This window comes from Protopterus annectens, chromosome 1.part0, assembly GCF_019279795.1.
Source record: "Protopterus annectens isolate FY-2018-M chromosome 1.part0, PAN1.0, whole genome shotgun sequence".
NCBI lineage: Eukaryota > Metazoa > Chordata > Ceratodontiformes > Protopteridae > Protopterus > Protopterus annectens.
In genome coordinates this window covers 708,807,965-708,832,923 of record NC_056725.1, presented here as the reverse complement: position 1 = coordinate 708,832,923, position 24,959 = coordinate 708,807,965, and the positions used below count along the sequence as shown (strand labels likewise).

The 24,959-nt window shown below is 40.9% G+C and overlaps 1 protein-coding gene across 1 annotated transcript in view; it reads left to right on the top strand.

Annotated features, from left to right (window-relative positions):
* LOC122794233 (N-acetyllactosaminide beta-1,3-N-acetylglucosaminyltransferase 2-like) overlaps positions 1–24,238 on the top strand; it is an 803,750-nt gene extending 779,512 nt beyond the window's left edge. Inside the window, exon 3 of the mRNA XM_044062471.1 lies at positions 20,698–24,238. Coding sequence (XP_043918406.1) covers positions 20,712–21,941 — 1,230 coding nt within the window. The 5' untranslated portion in view covers positions 20,698–20,711 and the 3' untranslated portion in view covers positions 21,942–24,238. The remainder of the gene's footprint in view (positions 1–20,697) is intronic.
* Positions 24,239–24,959: the final 721 nt, after the last annotated feature.

Below are 24,959 nucleotides of genomic sequence, written 5' to 3'. Positions count from 1 at the left end.
TTAAGGCTAAACAACACACCTGATACACTTGTAATAGGTGACTCTATCGTCAGGCACACTGACGTCCTGCTCACCAGGCTGAACAAGGAGAAGGTCACGGTGAGCTGCCTGTTGGGCGCTAGGATCCGCTACATAACACAAGCACTCAGGTCACTCCAAGGCAAGTACAAATATGACTCAGTCATTGTCCATGCTGGTGTGAATGACCTGAGACGTACCTCCCTGGACTACATGAAAAGAGACATAGAGGAGCTCTCTGAGCATGTAGCCCAGGCCGGTATGACCCTGACCTTGAGTAGCATCTTACCCTCACCAAGAATGATGCCACAATATGAAGACAAGATTATCAATTTCAACAATTGGCTTAAGTATTGGTGTCCTTCAAAGGGGAGCAATGCCTGTCAGCCTGGGATGACATGCTCGACAAGCCACGATGCTTCGCTAGGGACAGCTTGCACCTATCACCCCTGGGCTTTCGGATATTGGCAAAGGCTCTTGCCACCCCCATAGTGCCTTTTTTAGGCAAGGCTCAAAAGACAAACCCACCTCCATAGGTATCACAAGGGATAAGAAACTAAGAGTAATGCTACTCAACGCCAGAAGTCTAAACCTCAAGATGCACGCACTCAAAACTCTCCTTAGCATGGAGAACATCGATATCTGTGCAGTAACAGAAACCTGGTTCAAGGCTCCCGAGAGCACCCCAGCACTACCAGGTTATACCTCATACCATGCTTTTCGGCCCCAAAACTTGGACCGAACCACAAAAGGAGGGGGAGTATCAGTATTCGTCAAAGATACCCACACCTCCAGGTTAGTGGCACAGCACGAAGCATCAGAGACTATCCATATGCAACTAACTGTAGGTAAAACTGCCTTCCAGTTTATAGCCTGCTACAGACCACCCTCCCAAACCCAGGAACCCCACTCGGCCTTCCTGAGAACACTGGAAAATATGAAGGTCTCTCCAAACACCATTATATTGGGCGACTTCAACTACCCAAACATAGACTGGGAGCATTACTCTAGCTCCAACACCCTAGCCCAAAGGTTCCTAGAATTTATAAACTCATATGCTATGGAACAACTTGTTACCACTCCCACAAGAGGGGAAAACATACTGGACCTGATCATCACCAACATGGGGACTCTATGCTCCAGACCAGAAGTGTATCCCTCACTGGTAAGATCAGACCATAAACTAATCTCACTGGATATTCACATCCCGACCCCAGCCCCTGCCCAGAAAACCACAGTGAAAAACTTCTCTAAATCAAATTTCACACTCCTCAAAACTGAGGTGGAATCCTTCAAAGCCCCCGGGCCTGTGAAAAATATGGCCCAGACCGCAGAATCCTTTATAAACGTATTCTATGAACACCTTCAGGAATGCATGGATCATGCAATCCCAAATAAAACCAAGACCCAATCCTCCAAAGGCAGGCGTCCTGTCTGGTGGACCCCAGCCATAAACAAACTATACAATAGAAGGAGGAAGCTACTACATGATAGAGCAAAATCCCAAAAAGGGAAAGCATCTCTGATCAGTATTAGCAAAAAACTACAGGCACTCATAAAATTGTCTAAGGCCAGCTTTGAGAAAAAAATTGCACAGCCTCTAAGGATAATCACAAGGCTTTCTTTAGTTATGTTAGGAACCTGGGTGGGAATTCCCAGATATGCTCAGAATTAGTCCAAAATGACAAAAAATACACCGAACCCACAGACATTGCCAACATCCTAGCTGACAGGTTCAGCGCAAACTTCTCCCCCCCCCCACCAAAAGGGCAAATATCTATCCCAGCAGAGTGCTTCCCTCCTGACATCTCAGATGCTCAGGTAATAGCCGCCCTCTCCAAAGCAAAAAACACTGCATCAGTGGGACCAGACGGTGTCCCAGTCTGTGTCCTACATGAACTCCAAGAAGAGCTAAACCCAAACATAAAACTACTGTTCAATCTCAGCCTTACTACAGGATATGTACCCAAAGAGTGGCATACAGCAACAGTGGTCCTTCTCCACAAAGGTGGTGCCTCAACGGATCCTGGAAACTATCGCCCCATAAGCCTGACTAGCTTGGTCTGCAAAGCTATGGAAAGGATCATCATGGACCTCAGAAATAAAGATTTTGGGGACCTACAGACACTGGATCCTACCCAGTTCGGCTTTGTTAAGGGCAGATCCTGCCTCTTAAACCTGGTCGATTTCTTTGAAACAGTCACCAAGGCCATTGACGAGGGGAAGGTGGACCACACAGCCTACCTGGACCTCGTAAAAGCCTTCGATACAGTACCCCACTCGGGCATTATAGATAAGCTCACCAGCTTAAATATAAACCCCTATGTCACTAGATGGGTTGCAAACTGGCTCAAGAACAGAACCCACATGGTTAGAATTGCTGGAGCCATGTCAGACTCCAAACCAGTTATAAGTGGTGTCCCACAAGGCTCAGTCCTGGGACCTCTCTTGTTCGGTATATATTTCTCGGAGGTACAGGCCAACACGGAAGGACTGTGGCTGACCATGTTCGCAGATGACTGCAAACTGGGTGCCATAATCGACTCTCCAGCCGACACAAGCATCCTACAAAAGGGCCTCATAGAAACAGACAACTGGTGTCAGAGCCATGGCCTCAAGCTAAACACCAAAAAGTGTATAGTCATCCCCTTTGGCAAAAACAAAGTGCCCACAAATTACCACATAGGTGGTAATCCTGTAAGTACGGAAGAAGTAATTAGGGATCTGGGGACCCAAGTTGATAGCAATCTCTCATTTGACAACCACGTGGCCAAAGTGGTTATAAAAACATTTTATATAGCCCACCTAATCATGAAGGGATTCACATCTAGATCAGGGGAGGTCATCGTACCTCTTTACTCATCCCTCATCAGGCCCATAATTGAGTACAATGCCCCTTTTTGGATTACCTTACCAGACACCTGCAGCAACTGGAAAGACCCCAAACGTACCTCACCAAGAGGATCAAAGGGCTCAAACAGATGCCATATGCTGCCCGGTTAAAGAAACTCCAGCTGTACTCAGTGACATACCGTCTGCTCAGAGGCATTCTGTGCCTAACGTATAAAGCCATGTCCAACCTGGAATTAATGGACATGCTGCACCTCAGAAAATCCAAATCCCATCGAGCTACATGCTCGAGAGACTTGAACCTCAGCACTGAAATAAATAGGACATGCTGGAGGGACAGATTCATAACCCAGAGGCTCCCTTCACTCTGGAATAAAATCCCAGTCCAGGTTAGGCAGGGTCCCTCATTGACTCTCTTCAAGAGGAATCTTGATGAGTGGATGGGAGATTGTAGGTTTACCCCGGGTATCACTTCTGTGTCACTGTTAGACAGAGGCACAGTATACTAACCTTGATAAAGGGCATAGCAAAATTAATTTAAAATGGGTGGCGAAAGCCAAACACACTCTGGCTAGGCTTATAAATGCCCTAGGGCAGATAGCCTAGTATGAACCTATGAACATCAAATGTGTTTTCAGCTTGGAGCTTTTATACACTGTGCTCTGTACATACCCCCCCCCCCCCAAGAAGCCACAGAATGATCACAGCTGTCCTTTCCTTTAATCTGCTCACTTACTGCTCCCCAAACTGATAACCATTTACGGTGATAACCTGTGATTTAAAAAAGTGGTACAAATAGCTACAGTGAAGTTTCTGGTGCAGCACTGAAGTTGCTACTACTAGCATCTCCCCATATCAATATTTATAAGTAAAACATAAAAAATCCTTATTTTTCTGTGGGCAGTGTCAACTGTTACCACTATCCACATTTCTATCTGGTTTCCTACCAAAAACTAAGTAAAAGACTTACATGCAAGATAAAAGTCCCTGAAGATCCTCAAGTCTGTACTTTCTGGTAGTCTCTAGCAGATCTGGATCCAGCTCTAGGTGACCTAGGTTGTCACCTAGGTCCCGCTGGCTGGGAGGGGGTTCCTGCTGGCCAGGGGGTTGCCACAATATTTAGTTTTTAATTAAAATAAATAAATACATTTCTTCGTTAAGGGTGTTCTTTCTTCTTTAAGAGAAAGCATGCCCTTTGGCCTTTGTGTCTTTGCATCCTTGCATGCATTGACACACACACCCCTGTTATCTGTGTCTACAAAATTTAAACATGAAGAATGTTCCTGCTTGCCAGTACCAACGACTGGATCTGTTTGCCTGCTGCCTGCCACTTAAGGTGTGAAAAACTGACTAACTGAATCTCAGTGTATGTAAAATGCCTTAGGAAGGGATAGCATGTTAGTTAAATTGCTCAGGCTCACACCCTGAGTTACAGGGGACAAGAGTCTGAATCTTCTACACCAACTACCAAAGCACTCAAATGCTGCTAACAGTATGTGTGTAACACGAGTAGTTGCTAAGCTATTATAAGTTGTTTACAAAATATTACAGATATAATAGTAACTGTTTACTGTGACTTAAAAAAATCAGTTTAAGGCCTAGAACCTAAAGAATACTACCACTATAAAAATAGTTTGTGCTGAAAAGTCTGCCATTTAGACTTCTTTCATAACCCTTATGGTTTCAGAGATATGAACATTTGTTTGAAATGTGAGGACATAATTTGATTCTGTCAAAAGGCTTAGGCTCTACCCATTGGAAGTTACAGTGCAAACTTCCTGAGCTCCATTGGAGTGAATGAGTTAAAAGACTAAAGAACATAAAATCATGTGCAGGTTTACTGTAACTTGCTCGCACTGTATTTTTGAGTCTTGATTTATTTAAACTGTATTAACTTATGTTGTTTGTTGGGCAATTGTTTACTTGCTACTTATTGTGACAGTCTGTAAAGGCTGGATGGCATGTAATTTAGTCTTTTCCTAGGTTACTTGGTAGCAGAGAAACAGTAATCATTATTTACATGCTTTTATAATAACCTCCAAGTTTGAGTAACATCAAAATAAAAATACATGAAGAAAAGGTTGTAGGAAGCTACATGCAGGGGGATTATCCTCTTCATAAAATAGTTATTTTTAGTGATTAATAATAATAATTAATAATAGTTATATTTCCTCAAATCATGATCTTAAAGCTATACTCCAGACAGCATGATTCATTCTGAAATGTACAAGCTCTTATGTTTAGAACCTATACATACATGTTGATTTAACATAGCAGATGTACAAACATAGGTGTATAGGTTAATAGCTTATGACCCAAGATCATTCAGAAGCTTGAACACTAATTCAGTACATTCTTCTTGTAATTTTTATGTTGTGTGTAACTCAGACTTTATACATTGAAGTACATATAAAGGTATTTTGCTCCTGAGCCTTAGTATGTATTGCATAGTGCCTATGTTTCATTCCTTTTGGTATTGATATCGGTAATAAGTTAGGTACTGCATTCCCATACCTTGTTTTTTGCTGAGAGATAATCAGACTATTTCAAGCAGTAAGGACTGGACAGCGGATTAAAGACCAAGAATACTATTTAGCCTTTGATAATTGTCTTTGTAATTTACATGTGCACCTTTTCTAGATGGATGGCATGCTCCATTCCAGGAGCACAAAAGGCTACTTTGTACTTGATTGTTGGTCTCATTAAATGTTTACTAAAGTTTGTGATGCTCAGTTAACAGTACCTGACTATCATAATCAAATGTATAACCCCAAATTATTCCTTACCCTGTGGATGCATTGCAGTCAAAATCGAGATCTTAAACTAAAGGCTATGCTTTATTCATATTCTCCCATATTTATTAATTGTGTCTCTATTGTATATGATCTCACTACACATTTTTCATGCAAGTTGGTACCATACTACCTTTATTTAACCTTGAGATTCGGTCCATCCATGGTGTTTAATTTACTCAATTTTATAAGGCAGTAACAAAGTGTGATTCTGCCTCCGAATGATGAGACTGTGTATCGTGTCTTACAGTCATCAGTGTATTTAGAGATCCATATTGAATCTGTAGCTCTGACTCTGACTTCAAGCATGCCACATCATAATGGCCCACATCTTAGCCTTGTGGTACACAAAACCCTCGTGGCACAACATTTATTATGTCTGATTCCTTGGATAATTCTTCCTCTAGATTCACTTGATTTTCTACCAAAGTTCCGCATAAAATTTTACTTTTTGTTGTGTGTTTTTTTTTTCTGCATGCTCTCTATAAGGCCTGTATATGGGATACTACCATGTTGTTTTTGCTAGATCTAGTTTCACATTATGAATAGATACCCTTTGATCAATGACAGCTGAAGGCTGCTTAAAAATGTTGCCTGTTTTGTGATACAAGATTGCCAGTAATAAAACCATACAGGACTTTGCTGTATAACTGCTTCCCACTGCAGACTCTGCAGTAAAAGATTTACAAAAAGTGTAGCATCTGATGACAGTAAATTATCACAACAGTGAATTAGTAGCATTCATAAGAGAAAGAGAGTAAGGTTAAGATTTTCTTGAAGGTTATCAGTAAAGTAGATAAACAAATAAGTTTAAATAACTAGGCAGTGAGCTGCCCAGATAAAGCTGAATGCAAGAGTGTAGAAATTCAGATTTAACAGTGGTATTAAGACATGGTTTGTTGCATCTTGGAAATGAGGACATAAAGAAGCACCAACTTCCTTGAGTCTGGGGGTAAAAACAAAGAACAAGACTGAATAAAAACTGAGAAACATATTAAGAAAGTAATGAATATGAAGACATGATTGTTAGTGAACTACAGATGTGTAACACTAAATGGGTTAAGAGGAAAGCAAAATGCTGCCTTTCAATGTTTAAAGAATGAGAGTTTATGTCCAAAATGAGCTGTTTATTTTCAAATTTTGCATGATTTCAGAGAAATATTTCTTAGCAGCCTGCAGAACAATTTCAAATTTGTATGTCCTTGTTTGAAGAAAACGATGACCTATGTAAACTTTCTTAATGGTGCTGAGATAAGACATTTGCATGTGGTCCCAGTGACCTGAATTTGACTAGTGGTCCAGTTGTCAGGAAGCCAGATTGGTGGCTCAGTGTAATAGAGTAGCCATCAAGTATTGCTTCTTCCATCAGAGGAGAGGATGAAGTTATAATCGTCTGTTCCTTGGCAGTGACTATTGGCTGGCCCTGGGTAAGACTTGTAAACAAGAACAGATGTGGGCAGTTAGTCATTAACAGAGGGCAGTCACACAAACATACACACACTTGCACATACATGTGCAGGTTAGAGAAAGGGGAGAAAAGAAAATGGCTTTGTGAGCTGCAAGTTATTATTCAAAGCTGACATTCTCTGCATTATAGAAATCAGAAAATTGTTTCTGAAATGTGTTTCTGTTATGGCACTGTGATGATAGGAGATACTGCCATCCATGCTAGGACAAGTAGAGCAGTAAATGTATGACTTGTGCCAGCACAGCTAACAGGAATTTTGTAAATAATTATATGTCATTTGTCTACCAAACTGATTTGTACAGATGCTTGTGCTGAAAATGTATTTATGAGATTTGCTTGTGTTAAAATGTATCAACAGTGTACACTGCTGGAATGAAAAGAAATGTAAATGTATTATTGTAACTGAATTAATTGTATATGGTTTAAGAGAGGACAGTGGGACAGCAAAGGTTAACTAGCTGGCTTATTTTAAGAAAAATAAGGGAAATGTAAATGAGCTTTTAAACCATTAAAACATTACCCCACAGTGCTGAATAGGACCAGAGATATTAGCTGTGAAAGAAACCTTTGTTCATTAGCTCTTTAAAAGAGAGGAAGCCCCAAGCACTGCCATAAACATTTAAGATGTTTATTGCAGCCACATATGCTAAATTCCTGTTTCAGCTTCAAAGGGGGTTACTGTGAAAACCTAGAGTCAGGTGACCAGATGAGGTAATTGTGTAAGCCATATTGGATGCTATATTTTACAGGGAGTAATCTCTGAGGAGGGAGTATTCTGTTTTGGGTAACCTGACTTGAAAGACTGCTCACTTATTTTATTGTGCCTTGCTCTATCAAGTAAGTTATCAGGGAATAGTAATTCTCCTAGATTCAGCCAGGAATATAGAGAAGCTTAGTTTAGAGATAGTTTTTATTTATTTGTATAAGTCTGTCAAACAATGTTGTTTTCAATATTTCCTCTGATTTGAACTTTGTGGTTTACTGTTAAATATATAGTCAGTATTTTCATGCTGTTTTTTATTTATTATTAAATATATTTAAAACTTTTATTGTGGCTGGTCCCTTTTAGAAAGTATTTAATCTTTGAGAGTGCTTATATTTATTAGGTGACACTGTGTGGGCTACTCCAGAAGGCCTAGCTGTCTTGGTCAACTACTACCATTTGTATTAGTATTAATATTACACATTATAATTAGACACCCTTTGTTAAGGGTCTAGCTGTTTGTGGAGTGTCTGGTGGCAGTCAGGGCAGAAGGGGACACAGTAGGTAAATCTTTGCCAGCCTTTCGCGTGCATGTGTGTGTGTGTGTGTGTGTGTGTGTGTGTGTGTGTGTGTGTGTGTGTGTGTGTGTGTGTGTGTATGTGAAAAATTGAATCAGTGTGTGTTTATCAGTTACTTGGGCAGGGATATGAGGCACTGGGTTGACAGAGAGGGTACTGGAGGACTTGGCTTGGACACTCAGCTGAGGACCTAACTCTACAGCTATACCAGTAGGGAGTCTTATTGGGGACCTGGAGGGAGACAGATATAGAGAAATCCAGACCCCGGGCTGAGTGTGTTCCCTGTTCGTTCTTAAGGGAAATTGGGCTTGATACAGAGAGGTCTGCATTTGAAAATACTGAGTGTATCCATTTGTATTCCAAGTGCACATCCCTCTCCAGTGTCAGTGGTGAGGATTCAGGCTCCTTGATTGCTGACCTAGTGTAAGGACATCACATATTGGTTGGCAGTGGTGAGACCATCACTCGTCACATATTGGTGGCAGTGGTGGGATATTAATTGAACTCTTGTAGCCTGTACACAGTTGTCACTAAAAAAGGTGCACTCTCAAGCAGCCATAAAGTAGACATTCAGAGTTTCATATCACAATAGTCTTATTTATTTAATTTTGTTAGTTCAGTTAGTCTTGGATAGCAAGCGAAGATGCCAGCAGAGGATTATGGCAAGCTGACAAGGAACCATTTGGCTGAAATGTACCAAGCTAAAGGACTGGGGCATGCCAGCCTGACTAAAGGGGAAATATTTGCAGCCTTAATCACAGCTAAAGCACAGACCAGCAACCAGGTAGACAACCAGTCTGGTAATGGGGATGTACAGCTGTCAGAAACAGAAGAGCTCAACTTTTCCTCAGAGGACTTAGAAATCCATCTGGAGATAAAGAGACTTGAACTGGAGGCCAAATGTTTGGAAGTAGAATCATCAGAAGAACTGCAACATTTGGAGGCTGAAGAAAAGGAGAACCAGCTTCAACATGAGGGTGAGATGCTGACTCTTCCCCGAGGTCATGGAGGTAATGAGGAAGGGAATATACAAACCCCAGAAGTAATAAAGGTCAGTAAATTTCTGCCACAGTTGGTACTTACATATTATTGCAACCAGATTTTGAACCTTGTATAATTCATAATGTTTTCGCTGCTTTAAACATTTTTCTGTCATTTACATTTTGCAAGACTGAAATCAGCAGCAGTGTAGTGTTACATAGCTTTAACTTCAGGAAAAATAAGTAAGCTGTGCCTGTATTTCTGGGGATGAATACGCTGACTTACATTGTATAATTGTAACCATGTCGCAAACAACTCAGTCTTGATATATTAGCATCGAATCTCGAGTCCTTCTTTCCAGTCTTGGAAAGTCATCTTATAGGTTCATAGTTTGGTACTAAGCTATCAGGCCTAGGGCCTATACAAGCCTAGCCGTAACAATTCCCTGGCTATTTCTTCCCACACTATTTACTTCCCTGGACCCCTGTCTAGCAGGGAGACTGATGTGATCCTCAGGGTGAATTTCCTTTTTCCCATCCAGTCATCAAGGTTCCTTTTGAAGAGGGCCAAAGAGGCGCTCTACTTGACATGTATGGGCAGTCTATTCCAGAGTCTGGGGAGTCTCTGGGTTAGGAATCTATCCCTCCAGCATGTTTTGTTTATTGTGATGACAAGGTTTAGATCCTTGGAGAACGTGGCTCTGAGGGATTGGGATTTCTTTAAGTGTAGCATGTTCAACAGCTCTGGGTTTGACATGGCCTTGTATCTTAAGCAGAGATCGCCTCTGAGTAGACGATATGCGACAGAGTATAGCTGGAGGTTTTTAAGGCAGTCAGCATAGGGCATCTGCTTTAGGCCTGTGATTCTTTTAGTGAGGTATTTCTGTGGCCTTTCCAGTTGATGCAGATGTCTTGAGAGGTACATACCAAATGGGGCATTGTATTCTATAATGGGTCTAATGAGGGATGAGTACGGTGGGACAATAACCTCCTTTTTTCTGGATGAAAAGCCCTTAGTGATGAGATGTGCCACATAGAAGGATTTCCTAACTGTTGTGGCAATGTGGTTATCGAAGGTGAGACCATTGTCCACCTGTGTCCCTAAGTCTCTTATCACACTTTTGGTGTTTACTGTACTGCCACCTATGTGGTAATTCACGGGTACATGTTATTTCCCAAAGGGGATAACTATACATTTCTTGGCATTGCGCTTGAGCCCACAGTTATGGCACCAAGCATCTGTTTTTGTAAGGCCCTTATGTAGAGTATCCACATAATTTGGGGATTCAATAATGGTTCCCAGTTTGCAGTCATCTGCAAACTTTGTTAGCCAGAGGCCCTTAGTGTTGCCCCGTACTTCAGAGAAGTAGATGCCAAACAAGAGCGGTCCCAGGACTGAACCCTGAGGTACTCCACTTTTCACTTGTCTGGAGCTGAATTTGGAGTCAGCTACTTTTACAGTGTGGATTCTGTCAGTAAGCCAGTTGGCAACCCATCGAGTGATGTAAGGATTAATGCCCAGCTTAGTAAGTTTATCTATGATTCCAGAGTGGGGGATGGTGTCAAAGGCCTTGGCGAGGTCCAGATAGGCTGTGTGGACCGCCTTACCCTCGTCCACGGCTCTGGATACTGATATGAAGAAGTCAATCAGGTTCAGGAGACAATATCGGTCCTTCACGAACCCAAACTGGGTGAGGTCCAGTGTTTGAAGGTTGCCAATCTTTTTGTTTATAAGTTCCATGATGATACGTTCCATGGCCTTGAAGATCAGGCTTGTCAGACTGATGGGGCGGTAGTTCCCAAGATCCATCCCCCCTTGTGGAGTGGGATAACTGTAGCTGTGTGCCATTCAGTGGGCAAGAAGTCTGAGGTGAGGGTATGATTAAACATGACACTTAGGTGAGGTGCCAGATTTTTTATTTTTTTTTTATTTTTTACATTTATTGACCGGGCTAGTCCAACTGGATACATGTCCATTTTCAGTCAAGGCCCAAGGAGATAAGACCCAAACTATGTTAAATAACAATATTACAAAGAATACATGAAAAATGAAACAGACAATAAAGACAGAAGACCAAAAAACACATCAATTAAAACATTCATATACATTTTCTTCACTGATAGTATTTCTGAAAGTCTTTTTTCCAGTGTAAGCAGATGGTTAGGTAAAGGGATAGTCATTTGTCTTAGAGAAAAGTAGGAAAGGTATGATAGATTAAGGTGGTTATTGGGTATGTTCAGGATTATACCCACTAGCAAAACAGAAAGAAATACATATAAGGCTGAAATGCAGGTGCCTGGAGTAGGGGGAATTTTCTTATTTTATGTAATACAGGGTAGTTTGCAGGCACTAGAAGACTGGAGAAGATTAAAGCCAAAGGGCGACATTAGTAATCAGGTTTGGTTATTGAATGAGGGTGAAAACAGTAATGCTACAGTTGGTTTTAATCTGGGTTAGTGCATGGGCAAATCCATTGGGTTTTAAGGAGTAGTTTTATTTGATTCTTGAAGAGTGGTAATGATGAAAGTAATTGTAGATTGCTAGGAAGCCTGTTCCAGATTCTCCCTACTGAATTAGAGAAGAGGGAGTCACCTGCTTTGTTAAAGGATTTCTGGATGGTTACTTGTAATTTATTCGCTGAGCGAAGGGTAGTGAGACTACTATAGGGAGAGATGAGGCTATTGAGAATAGGAGCGTTGGTGGGCTGATGTAATATTTTATAGGTGATGATAAGTTGTTGAAAAAGTAGCTGGTTTTGAAGTTCTAGCCAACCAAGCTGTTTAAGATTTAGACAGTGGTGGATTTTAAATGGGGAGCCAGTGGCAAATCTGGTAATGTTGTTATAGGAGGTTCATTTTGTAGTTCATGTAGTACACAGCCCGGGATGTCATCTGGTCCCATGGATGCTGTATTCCTAGCTTTGGAGAGTGCATTTTTTACCTGTGTGGCCGTTATTACTGGAATTTGTCAATCTTCCAGTATTGAGATGGATCATTTAGGGGGTGAGAAGGGGGTGAAGTTGGCACTGAATCGAACTGCCAGGATATTGGCAATATCCTTGGGATCAGTATATTTAATGCCATTCTGTTGTAGCTCAGAACAGATCTGAGCATTGCCATTTAGATTCTTGACATAGTTATAGAATGCCTTGTGGTTGTCTTTGGAATCTTTGGCAATTTTATTTTTGTAACTAGCTTTAGAGGATTTTATGAGGGATCTCAGCTTGTTACTGAGGCTGGTAAGGGAGTTTTTTGCATCCTGGGATTTTCCTCTTTTCTGCAACAGTTTCTTCCTTTTGTTGTAAAGTTTGTTTATGGCAGGGGACCACCAGATTGGCTTCCTTTTTTTGGAGGAGAGCATCTTGGTTCTATTTGGGATGGCATGATTCATGCATGAGTGGATGTGCTCGTACAATGCCTTAGTGTTGGACTGAGCAGTCGAACTTTCAGTTCCCGCCTGCATGGGTGTCATGAAGTTTGTTACTTCTGACTTGAGTAGCATGAAGTTGGCTTTGAAGAAGTCTTTTATGGAGGTTTCCTTACTGGGGGTGGGGGGTGGGAGTGGGATGTGGATGTGGATGTTAAGAGTGATTAGCTTATGGTCTGACCTGACCAACGAGGGGGTGACCATAGGTGTGGAGCATTGATTTCCCATGTTGGTAATGACCAGGTCTAGGATATTGGAGCCCCTTTTGGGACTATGGATTAGCTGATCCAGGGCATTGGAATTTATGAATTCCAAGAACTGTTGGGCAAAGGTGTTGGTACACGAGTAGGTTTCCCAGTTAATGGCAGAGTAGTTGAAATCACCCAGTATTAGGGTGTTTGGTTGTATCTTAATATTTTCCAGAATGTTTAGAAAAGTGTAGTGAGAATCTTGGGGCATGGTGCGGGATCTGTAGCAAGCTACAATTTGAATTTCAGTCTTACCTAGTGTTAGTTGCACCTGGAGAATTTCAGACACATTTGTGCTGGGCAACTAGCCTGGTGGTGTGAATATCCTTGGTGAATATGGACACTCCTCCACCCTTAGTGTTTCGATCCTGGTTTGGTGGCTGAAAAGTGTGGTAAGAGTTGTAGCCTGGTATTACAGGGATGCTCTCTGGGGCCTTGAACCAGGTCTCAGTTACTGCACAGATATCGATGTTCTCCATTTTTAGGAGTGCCTCGAGAGAGTGCATTTTGAGGTTTAGACTTCTAGCATTGAGTAGCATTACCTTCAGATTTTGCATGCTTGTACCTGTTATGGCGGTGGTTTTGTCCTTTGAACTTTGCCTAAAAAAGGCACTATAGGAGTGGCAAGAGCCTTAGCCAGTAACCTGAATCCCAGGGGTGACAGGTGCAGACCATCTCTGGCAAAGCATCATGGTCTGTCGATCATATCGTCCCAGGCAGACAGATACTGGATCCCCTTTGAATGACACTAGAAGCTTAGCAAATTGTTGAAGTCAATCATTTTGTCCTTATATTATGGTATCATTCTTAGTGAAGGCAGGATACTACTCAAGGCTAGGGTCATACCTGCCTGGGCCACATGATCTGAGAGCTCTTCCATGTCTCTTTTCATGTAGTCCAGGGAGGTATGTCTCAAGTCATTCACTCCAACATGGACAATGACAGAGTCATATTTGTACTTGTTGTGGAGTGACTTGAGTGCATGCATTATGTGGCGGATCCTGGCACCTGACAGACAGCTGACTGTAATTTTCTCCTTGTTCAGCCTGGTGAGTGGGACATCAGTGTGCCTGACTATAGAGTCACCTATGACTAAAGGTATGTTGTCTTTCCTTAGGGGCTGTTGCTGGCTGGCTGAACTTTTATACATAGTTTTCCTGTGGAGGAGGATTTCCATGTTGTGATTGTGAAACTGATCATAAACTTTGGAGCATGGTCCACCTATGAGAAAAACAGCAAAGTGATACTTGTGTTCAACGTCCATCTTAGCAAGTGTTAGGAAAGTAGTACAAGAATTTTAAGTGGAGTAAGTATGAGAAAAAGCCTAAGAAGATACTTGACTTTCAAGAAGAACAGGCACATGGCATACCTAATGAAAACAGATACGAAATTGTTGGAACAAGGCAACAACCATGTAATTTAAGCTCCAGAATCAGAAGTGTTTCTCAACTGTTGATTTAGAAAGCTCATTTCAAAATTACTACAAAGAACTAAAGCACTTAGAGGATCACAGTTCCCCTGCTTGTCTGGTCAGTGTAGTACACAAAATGGTTCTAGGCTATGTGTTTTAAAAAACGCGACTGATGACAAATGTCCCCTTGCAGTTGGTTGACAAACTCCTGCTTGCATTTCTTCTTCCTGTTCCTGTTTCACAACCATTGTCAAACAATAGTAATTAGGAGTTTACACACCCATTTTTACTTAAAGATAAAGTCATTTCGGGAAAATATTATGAATTATACAAGGTTCAAAATCTGATTGAGATAATACATATATAAAATATATAAATGTAATCGTGCAGTCTATGTGTTTGTGGCGTGAATAAACTGTTGTTCGTACCATTGCTTGGTGGAATTTCATGGCACACAGCACTCATATTGTTTTGGATAATACATATATATACCCCAAAATTTACAGAGGGTGATAATTTTGATAGTTTTATTCATGTATTTGAAAGGGTATGTAAACAGTATAATGCTGACCAAGGGCTCTGGGTACAGTCCTGACACCCTTACTCCATGGTAAAACTGTAACTGCTGTTTCTAAATTATCTGATACTGATTGCTTAAACTATACTACAGTTAAAAAAATATTTATTGGAATGTTTTAACATTTAATACATGAGGCTTACAGAAATAAGTTTTGTGAGCATAGATACAAAGCAGATGAAAGTGTGTGATTATATTGCTGAGTTTAGCACTTATTTTCATGAGTGAGTGAGTGGGTGTCAGGTCACCACTTTTGAAGGGCTGGCAGACCTTTTGGCGACAAGGCCCTTAGCACTTTGGCTGAGGGCATAATAATCTGGTTGGTAGATAGGGACTGTAGCTCAGCAGATGAGCTGGGGAAAAAGGAGGATCTCTACTTTGCAAACAGGGCATCACTATACAGGAAAGGGATACCCAGTGCTGCACATGGATATAAGGGAGCCCATGGTGGGCAGCCTAAACTGCCCCAAACGGACTCTGCCAGTAAGAGGGGATGCCAATATTTCAGGTACATGGCCAGGATCAAGGGTTAAATGTTTTAAATTTACCCAGTGGGGCCATTTAGCATATAGATGTTCATAGTGGCAAGGTGGGGAATAAAAGATGGAGGAGGCAGCAAGTGGGAAAAACAGAATGCCAGTGGTTAGTTGTCTGGAGAAAACAGGGGTACCAAACTACCACCAGAGTCTGTATCCTATCTTGGTGATGGAAAACAGGCCACTGCCAAGAGAGACACAGCCTCTGATATAACCATTTTGAAGCCTGCAGTGGTTAAAGAGTAGCAGTACTTACCTGGACAGTCCACTCCATTCAGGGCTTTAGTAGGGATCCCATTTCAAAAGCCTTTGGCCAGGGTTCAGCTTGACTAGGAGGGTGGAGATGGAAGTAAACAGGTAGGTGCATTTGAGGATTTCCCTGCAGATGTCTTGATAGGGAATGATTTTGATAATGCAGTACCTTGTGTGCATACAGTGACATGCAGTCAGACTTGGAGACAGTCATGTAGGTCTAGTAGACTGGGGGAGACCCAGACAGACTGCATTCCTGAAATCAGGACTAGTGATATGGCTAATTCAGAGAGGGAGCTAGACTGTAGCAGTGAGCCTGAAGATGAGCCACAGCTGCTGGTAGGTACTGATGTTCCCTTGGACAGGGTGACTGCAAGGGCAGAGGTGAGTGGTACCACCCAGGCTGACAGTGAGGCACTATTGTCAGAAGATACCAGACTTCCTGTGGAAGGGGAGTTGGGAAAAGTCACAAAGAGTTGAGACAGGCTGAGCTTTCAGACTCTACATTACAAGGCTTGAGGGAGGTAGCTAAGGAGGTGCCTGATTCTCAAGGATAAGGAGAGTCTGTATACTGGAACAAAGGGTTACTGTATAGAGAGTGGATCCCTGAGGGAGGGCTAGAAAGTGAGGTAATACACCAGTTGGTAGTGTCCAGAGCCTACCATCTGGCACTTCTAGCCATAGCCCATGACATTCCTTTTGCAGGTCATATGGACATAAAGCATACCAAGAGATGTATTATGCAGAACTTTTATTGGCCTGGGATTGCCAGGGATGTAACAGGGTACTGCAGGACCTGTAAGCAGTGCCAAAAAAGTAGGCAAGGCAGGAGACAAGGGCAAAGCTTCTTTGATACATTTGCCTGTGACTGAGGAGCCATTTCAGAGGGTAACTATGGATATTGTGGGGCCTTTGAGTACCCCAAGTTCCACAGGGAAGAGGTATACCCTAGTGGTAGTAGATTATGTTACTAGATACCCTGAGGCAGTAGCTTTCTTCCTCCATCAAGGCAGAGAAGGTGGCAAATACTTTGCTAGAGATTTTTCAGCAGGGTAGGTTTCCCAAAAGAAATACTGAGTGATAGAGGTACCAATTTCTTGTCAGACATGCTGGCTTGTCTGTGGGAGAGATGTGGAGTGATGAACCTAAAGACAGCTCCCTACCATCCCCAGACTAATGGTCTTGTGGAAAGGTTGAACTCTACACTAAAGATCATGCTGAGGGCATTCGCAGACCAGTTTAAGAGCAAGTGGGAGAAAAATTTGCCCCATCAGCTGTTTGCTTACAGAGGGTTAACCCAGGAATCAATAGGTTTTTCACCCTGAGTTGCTGTGTGGGCATAGGGTAAGGGGACCTCTAGACTTGATTCATGATGAGTGGGAGGGTGAGTGTGAATCTTACAGGGAGTCTATTGCGGCATATGTTTTAAACTTCAGGACAAGGCTTAGGGAGCTCATGGCCTTGGCCCAAGACAACCCAACAGGAACGAAACAGTAGAAAAAGGTCTGGTATGACAGGAATGCTCAAGCCAGAGAGTATGCTGTGGGACAGCAGTTGATGGTTTTCATTCCTGTCAGACACAGTAAGCTGCAGGCAGCTTGGGAGGGACCCTTCAAAGTGGTAAGGAAGGTCAGTGATGTTACAGACATTGGAAAATGAACGATAACAAGGTCAGTGATGTTAATTACATGGTAGAACTGCTAGGCAGGACGCAGGGGCACAAATTGTACGAGTTAACATGATGAAATCTTACCATGACAGGGAGGCCCTTGTGTTAAGTATTTGCAGTAGGAGGCAGGAGGAGTCTAAGGGGGATCTATGGCTTCAGGGAGCCAGCCAGGAAAATCCCAAGTTACTATGGTGGAGCCTAGGGTTGGGGGTATATGATATGACAGTGCAGCACTGTAATGTGGTCAGCAATGCCAAGGCAGAGGGAATCTCAAGACAGGGTCACTTGAAAAACTAGCTTGAGTCTTCAAAGGGGGAGAGGTGTGATGATAGCATGGCCAGCAATGCCAGGAGAAGTAGGGCAGTAGATGTATGACTTATGCCAGCACAGCTAGCTGGAATTTTGTAAATAATTATATGTAATTTATTTATCAAACTGATTTGTACAGATACTTGTGCTGAAAATGTATTTGTGAGGTTTCCTTGTGTTAAAATGTATCAATAGTGCACCCTGCTGGAATTAAAAGAAATGTGCATGTATTGTTGTAACCGAATTAAATGTATATGTTTTAGTAGAGGACAATGGGACAGCAAAGGTTATCCAGCTGGCTTATTTAAAAAAAAATAAGGGAAATGCAAATGAGCTGTTAAACCATTAAAACAGCATCCCACCATGCTGAATAGGACCGGAGATGTTAGGGCTGGAAGAAGCCTTTGTTCATTAGTTCTTTAACAGAGGGGAAGCCACAAGCACTGCCATAAACATTTAAGATGTGCATTGTAGTCATCTATCCTAAATTCCTGTTTCAGCTTCAAAAGGGATAACTGTGAGAACCTACAGTCCAGTGACCGATGAGATCATTCTGTAAGCCATCTTGGATGTTATATTTTACAGGGAGTAATCTCTGAGGAGGGAGTATTCTGTTTTGGGGGACCTGACTAGAAAGACCGTTCATGTATTTCATTGTGCATTGCTCTATCAAGTAAGTTATTAGGTAATAGTAATTATCCCTATATTCAATCAGGAATATAGTGAAGCTTAGTTTAGAGATTGTTTGTCTTTATTCGTATGAGTCTGTCCATCAGAGTTGTTTTCAATATTTCCTGTGATTTGAACTCTGTGGTTTACTGTTAAATATATATTCAGTATTTTCATGCTTTTTTATTATTTATTATTAAACACATTTAAACTTTTATTGTGGCTGGTTCCTTTTAGAAAGTATTTAACCTTTGGGAGTGCTTATATTTATTTGGTGACACTGTGTGGGCCACTCCAGAAGGCCTAGCCATCTTGGTCAACTACTACCATTTGTATTAGTATTAAGATTACACAGTATAATTGGACATCACTTGTTAATGGCCTTAGAGTAGCTGATTGTGGAGTGTCTGGTGGCAGTGATAACTGCCTTATACTCTAGACAGAAGGGAACACAGCGTGTAAATCTGTGCCAGCCTTTCCCAGGTGAGTGGTGTGTGTGTGTGTGTGTGTGTGTGTGTGTGTGTGTGTGTGTGTGTGTGTGTGTGTGTGTGTGTGTGTGTGTGTGTGTGTGAAAAATTGAATCTATCAGTGTGTGTCAACTATTTGGGACAGGGACATGAAGCACTGAGTTTACAGAGAGGGTGTTGGAGGACATGGCTTAAACACTTGGCTGAGAAACTAACCCTACAGCTGTACCAGTGGGGAGTCTTATTGGGGACCTGGAGGTAGACAGATATAGAGAAATCCAGACCCTGGCTGAGTGTGTTTCCTGGGTGCTCTTAAGAGAAATTGTGCTTGATGCAGAGATGTCTGCATCTGGAAATACTGAGTCTATCCATTTGTATTCCAAGTGCATGTCCCTCTCCAGTGTCAGTGGATTCAGGCTCCTTGATTACTGGCCCAGCATGGGGATGTCACAAATTGGTTGGCAGTGGTGTGACCATCACTTGTTACAGATTGGTTGGCAGTGGTGGGACCATCACTCATCACAGCCAGAAATATATAATTTTCTTACAGCTCTAATATGTCATACAAACACACCAATTAGAGTATGTTGAGTTGAACTAGAAATGACAGTCTTCATTTTGCCTTACTGACAGCTTGGATTTGAGTGTAATTCTCAGATGGTCACAGGAAAAAAGATAATTTTATGTATTTATTTTAAATGCCATCTGGCTTATAAAATTATAACAGGTACCAGCGGAAAGGAAATTTGGTGAGTTATGGGGTAAAGACTTTGCTTCAGAAATGTGAGTAAAATCCTACTAAGAAGAAGTCCAAATAAGCTAAGAGAAGTGTGGCTAATTTGGTCAATTCATTTGGTCATTGGACTAAGTTGTCGAAACCGACATGGTCGAGACTACATGATCAAAAATTTAGTTAATTGATCAACATGAACAACCCAAATAACACCAGCAAACAAATCAAAACAATGTTTTTGCAGGGGAGCAAACCTCCCTGCACTCCCCATGTGGGGAGCTGTGGCACCCATTCCCTGCTAATTATATATGTATCAACTCTAAGAATGCACTACAGTGGGGAAAAGGCACATTCCCCGATCACCACTAAACCACAATCTCATTCAAAATGGTTGACGAACTAAATTGTAGATCATTCAACCATATCTGTTCTGACAATTTAGTCTGTAGATCAACTGAAGTGCACCCAGCTAATTAGCATTGTCCAGCCAGCATTGAGCTAAGCAGTATTGATGTCATTATCTTAGGTAGTTTTAACTTTTTTCCACTTCTAAAGGCCCATAATTCTCCAGTATTCTGGTGTCACATGGTGTTACATTGGATATGTGAGTATATGAAAAACTGAGGTGCGTGGCACCAGGTAGCTGAGTATATGCTGTTGTCATTTGGTCCTTTAAGTTACTTGTTTGTTGTCATTATTGATAATTACAACCAGGATTATAAGTCATTAGGACATGTCATTGATGTATGTAATCTATCATTCCATGGATTGATTCTACAAAGTCTGCATTATATGGGCAATCCTGAGGCTATTCAGAAGGGAACTTTAGAATGATTAAAATGGAGACACGAGACATATATATTATAGATGCACTCATTGCTGTTCTGTGCTTCCATCATATTACCTAGAAGTAGGAAGAGTGTTGAGACAACAGTCAAATGTGCTATTATATTGCTTTACATTCCATGATAATATTTCATGCTTGTAATACTTTTTTGCTTGATTTTCAGGTCTTGTCGTGAGAATGAGGAAGGTAACATTTGCAATACTGTTGGGTGTGACTTTGTTTTGCACTGTTAATGTAGGTTTTTGGATGGGGAGTATGTCACAGATCAAGACGGATACAGCAGTTTTAAAATACAGATTTGAAACGATGCTGACTACTACATCACAAGTCTCAGAATCTTCTTTATCCAGCTTAAATGCCAGTGTTGAACTTGTATCACTGCTTAGCAATGTCTCAGTGACTCTTAGAAATATCATTTCAAATGAAGCTGCATACTGGAATAAAAAACAGCATGAGATTTTGTCACAGATGGATAAAGATGAGTTCAAGAATGCTGGGGCACAATGCAGCAAGGAGACAGTTTCTACAGTAGAGGGCTTCAATTCATACCCTGAGCAGTTCAAGGAATTTGTGTACTACAGCCACTGCAGGCAGGTCCCCATAATAATTAATCAGCCAACAAAATGCAAACTAAACCCACCCTTTCTGCTGCTTGCCATAAAATCAGAACCTTATAGCTTTGTGAGACGGCAAGCAGTTAGAGAGACATGGGGCAAAGAAATGGTCTATGATGGTCTGCAAGTTCATACTGTGTTTATTTTGGGGTCAAGTTTTAATGAGTTTGAACCAAACATGCAAAGCCTGCTAAACTGTGAGAGTGAGACTTACAAAGATATCCTGCAGTGGGATTTTAAAGACTCCTTCTTCAATCTGACTTTGAAAGAAAACCTGTTGTTAAAATGGATTATTGATTTTTGTCCAGATGTAGCTTTTGTTTTTAAAGGAGATGATGATATATTTGCCAATCCTCTTCAGATTGTAAGACATCTGTATTCCCTTGATAAGAAAAAGGCCAAAAATCTCTATATGGGTCAGGTTGTTACCTATGCATCACCTATGAGAGAGCGGAAAAGCAAATATTATATCCCCGACTCATTCTATAAAGGCGGCTATCCTCCTTATGCAGCAGGTGCGGGGTTTGTTTTCTCTGGACACCTTGCGAGGTGGATGTACCTGGTTTCATACTACATTCCATTTTTTCCCATAGATGATGTGTACACAGGCTGGATTATGATAGCGCTGGGAGTGCCGGCACAGTTGCATCCACAGTTTCAAACATTTGATATTGCAGAAAAAGACAGACTTAACCCTTGTGTTCATAAACAACTGTTTATAGTTCACCAGAGAAGCCCACAACATAACAAACAACTTTGGAAAGCTATACAGGACCCCGGCCTGCAATGCTGAATGACACAAAAACATATTATCTAATGTCAGCTGGTGGCTCTGTGTTCTAACTAATGTGGAGGTTTCTGTGCTTGTAAGATGAGCTTCATATGGCATACAAACAATATTGTGCTTTCTTGACCCTTCTGAAATTACCTGTCTGTCTTGAAGTTTGTCACTGTTTTTGATGCTGTAGCTTTCTCAGCAACACTGGCTTGTATGTCAGTAACATTCTGTGTGAAACAAAAGTTTCTTACATTTCATCTGAAACATCTGCATCTTTCACCAGACTATGCCTTGCTGTTCTTATATATTTCATTTCTAGAAGGTGCTACCTTTTTCGACTTTCATTTCCTTGAGGTTTGTGAAAGGTACTACACTGAACAGACTTCTGCAGTTGGTCCATTATATATTATGCTTTTGTTTATCTGCAGCTGTTTAAAAAATATATCAGTATCTTTGCCAGTAGATGCTGAACCCTTCCATGGCCCACACTGGAGTTGCCTGTCGACTACATCTGAGCTACATTACTGCTGTGCACCATAGATCCTAGTTCATAACTTTTACAGTGTCTAGAGCTATTCCTACAGTTGTCACAAGAAAATGTCCGTTATTATGATGTGAGAAGAAAGTTTAGGTTTATGCTAACTACACTTGCAAAATACTGAAAAAGAACAATAACCAGCTTTGCCTTTACTTCCCCGAACAATTGCTTAATGTGTATAATTACTATTCTTACCAGTAATTTAATAGTACCACTTGCAACCTCTAGTCAGTGTTTGAGATGCCACAGAAATTAAATGAGGAGATTGATTCAGAAATTACAATGATTCATTGGAACATTCTGAGGATAACAGTCCAGAGCCATGGTAGAAAAAACTATGAGGAAAGTAAAGGATCAAGAAGCCATGACAACAGATATAGACCTGTCTTCTCTTCCAAATGTGCTGTATCTGCAGCAGGTTCCACAAAGTCACTAGTCACTGCCCTACTATTGAAGGGCCATTGATGGGTACTGAATCTTCATACCACATCCAAGGTAGAAATGATGTTTGTCACCAGCTCCCACTGAATGCTGAAAGAACATTGCTAATGCTGGTTGAAGATTTTGTGGATTGTTCTTCCAGTGTAAATGCAGGACTTGACAGTGGTCCCTAGAGGGTTCTCCTGAGGCTTCCTCTCCAGACTGCCAGATGTGTGACTCACCAACTACACCTGGGGATTATACAAGCACAAGAACTCCACTGTGCCTTTCTCAGGCCTCTTTGTCTTATTCCGATCTGTTATTAATTTCAAGAATATTATTTCTTGTCTGTATCGGGGCAGTTGAAAACACCTTGTAACAGAGAGAGACTGAATTGCGCCATGGTCCACTAAAACTGGCCTCACCTACACCTACCACACCTACACATTTGCTACCATATTAGGTTTGTTACCTTTTCCTCAGTTTTCAGTCCCTATCAACATCTCCAAGGGACAGAGAGAGAGAACTAGTCTTATGTTACACACTGTAGCAGGAGGAAGAGGAGTTCTTTCTGCACTGAAACCAAGAAATTGGAGGTAACTTTGTTACCTTACATTTCTCCTTGACAAAGTGAGACAGTAAGCTTGTTTATTTTGCCCTTTAATTGCATTTAACATTCTGCCTTCCTTCCATCCCTATCTTGCCCTGACCCATTCACCACCTGTACTATGCCAGTTTCAATGTCTTCATGAATTCCCTATCCACCACCCTTTACAGTGGTACATTCTTTGAATCACTCTGTTTTTTATATATATATATATATATATATATATATATATATATATATATGTATATCTCCAAAATCCAGTTCTGTATGATTTTTCCCATGGAATTTGAGTAGTAGTTATTTATATTTTAGCTTTAGTTTCATTGCCCCTGTCCTTATAGATATGTGTAAATGAAGCAATTTTCAGTCATAAGGCACTGTATAGATAATCATGTAATTAGTTCCTTTGATGGCATTATTAACAATTTGATTTAATTTTTCTGAACCTGTTATGTAATCTAAGCCAACCCACTGATGTTGTGTTTCATTTGTGTCTAGATTCTGTTGTTTATTATTAAAATTTAGGAACCAAGTTTTTATAACATAACATTGTCCTGATCTGTATAAAACTCTCTAAGAAACTATCTGCATATTTATTTTCAGAAATAAGAACTTGTAAATATCTGTAATACATACTGAGAATTTCTGAATTTGTTCAACTACAACAGGTTGTACAAACTGGTTTCTAAAGCTGAAGTGACAGCTTTACTCCCAGTCTCCATTGTTACATATAAAATAACTTCATAACTGTGGTGGTTATCGTCTCTGCTATCACTAAAGTTGGTAAATTCTTCCATGTCACAAGGTAGGTCTGAGTCCTTCACCCATGATTCTGTAACAGCAGCTACACGTGCAACATGTGGATTTATCTTGTAGGACCATTTCAGGTTTTTATGTAGCTAAGCATCTGGCATTAGTATACAGTATTTTAAAGGCATTGTCTGTATTCATGGTGTTGTTTTTTTGCCCATCCAGTTGTATACCATCTGACTCAAAGAATTTTGATTTCTCAGTCAGTAATTTATTGGTGTCCGTAGAGTTGTATACCTTGCATCTGGAAATGTTGGAAAAGGTTCCATGTAATCTTCTAATTGTCTTACTATATAGGACTGTTGCTTAATCCATTAATATCACTTACTATCATAAGACTAAATTAAAGCAAGTTAAATAGCTCCATGGTACTTTATATTTTCTTCAGTAATCCTTTACTATTACTATTCTAAACTCTTCACTTTATTGTAGTACTTAAACTACTATACTATTCTAATTAGCACAACCAAATTACCATTCCATCGCTACTTCTCTATTCAAATTGCTTATCTCCCGCTAATACCTCACTCTAATATATTTCTTAAATTACTCCTACCTGTCTTATACAGAATACTTCTACCTATAAATTATTAGTAAATGCTGTACCTTAATGCTTGTGAACATCAATACAAATTTTATTATACTGACTACTATGCTA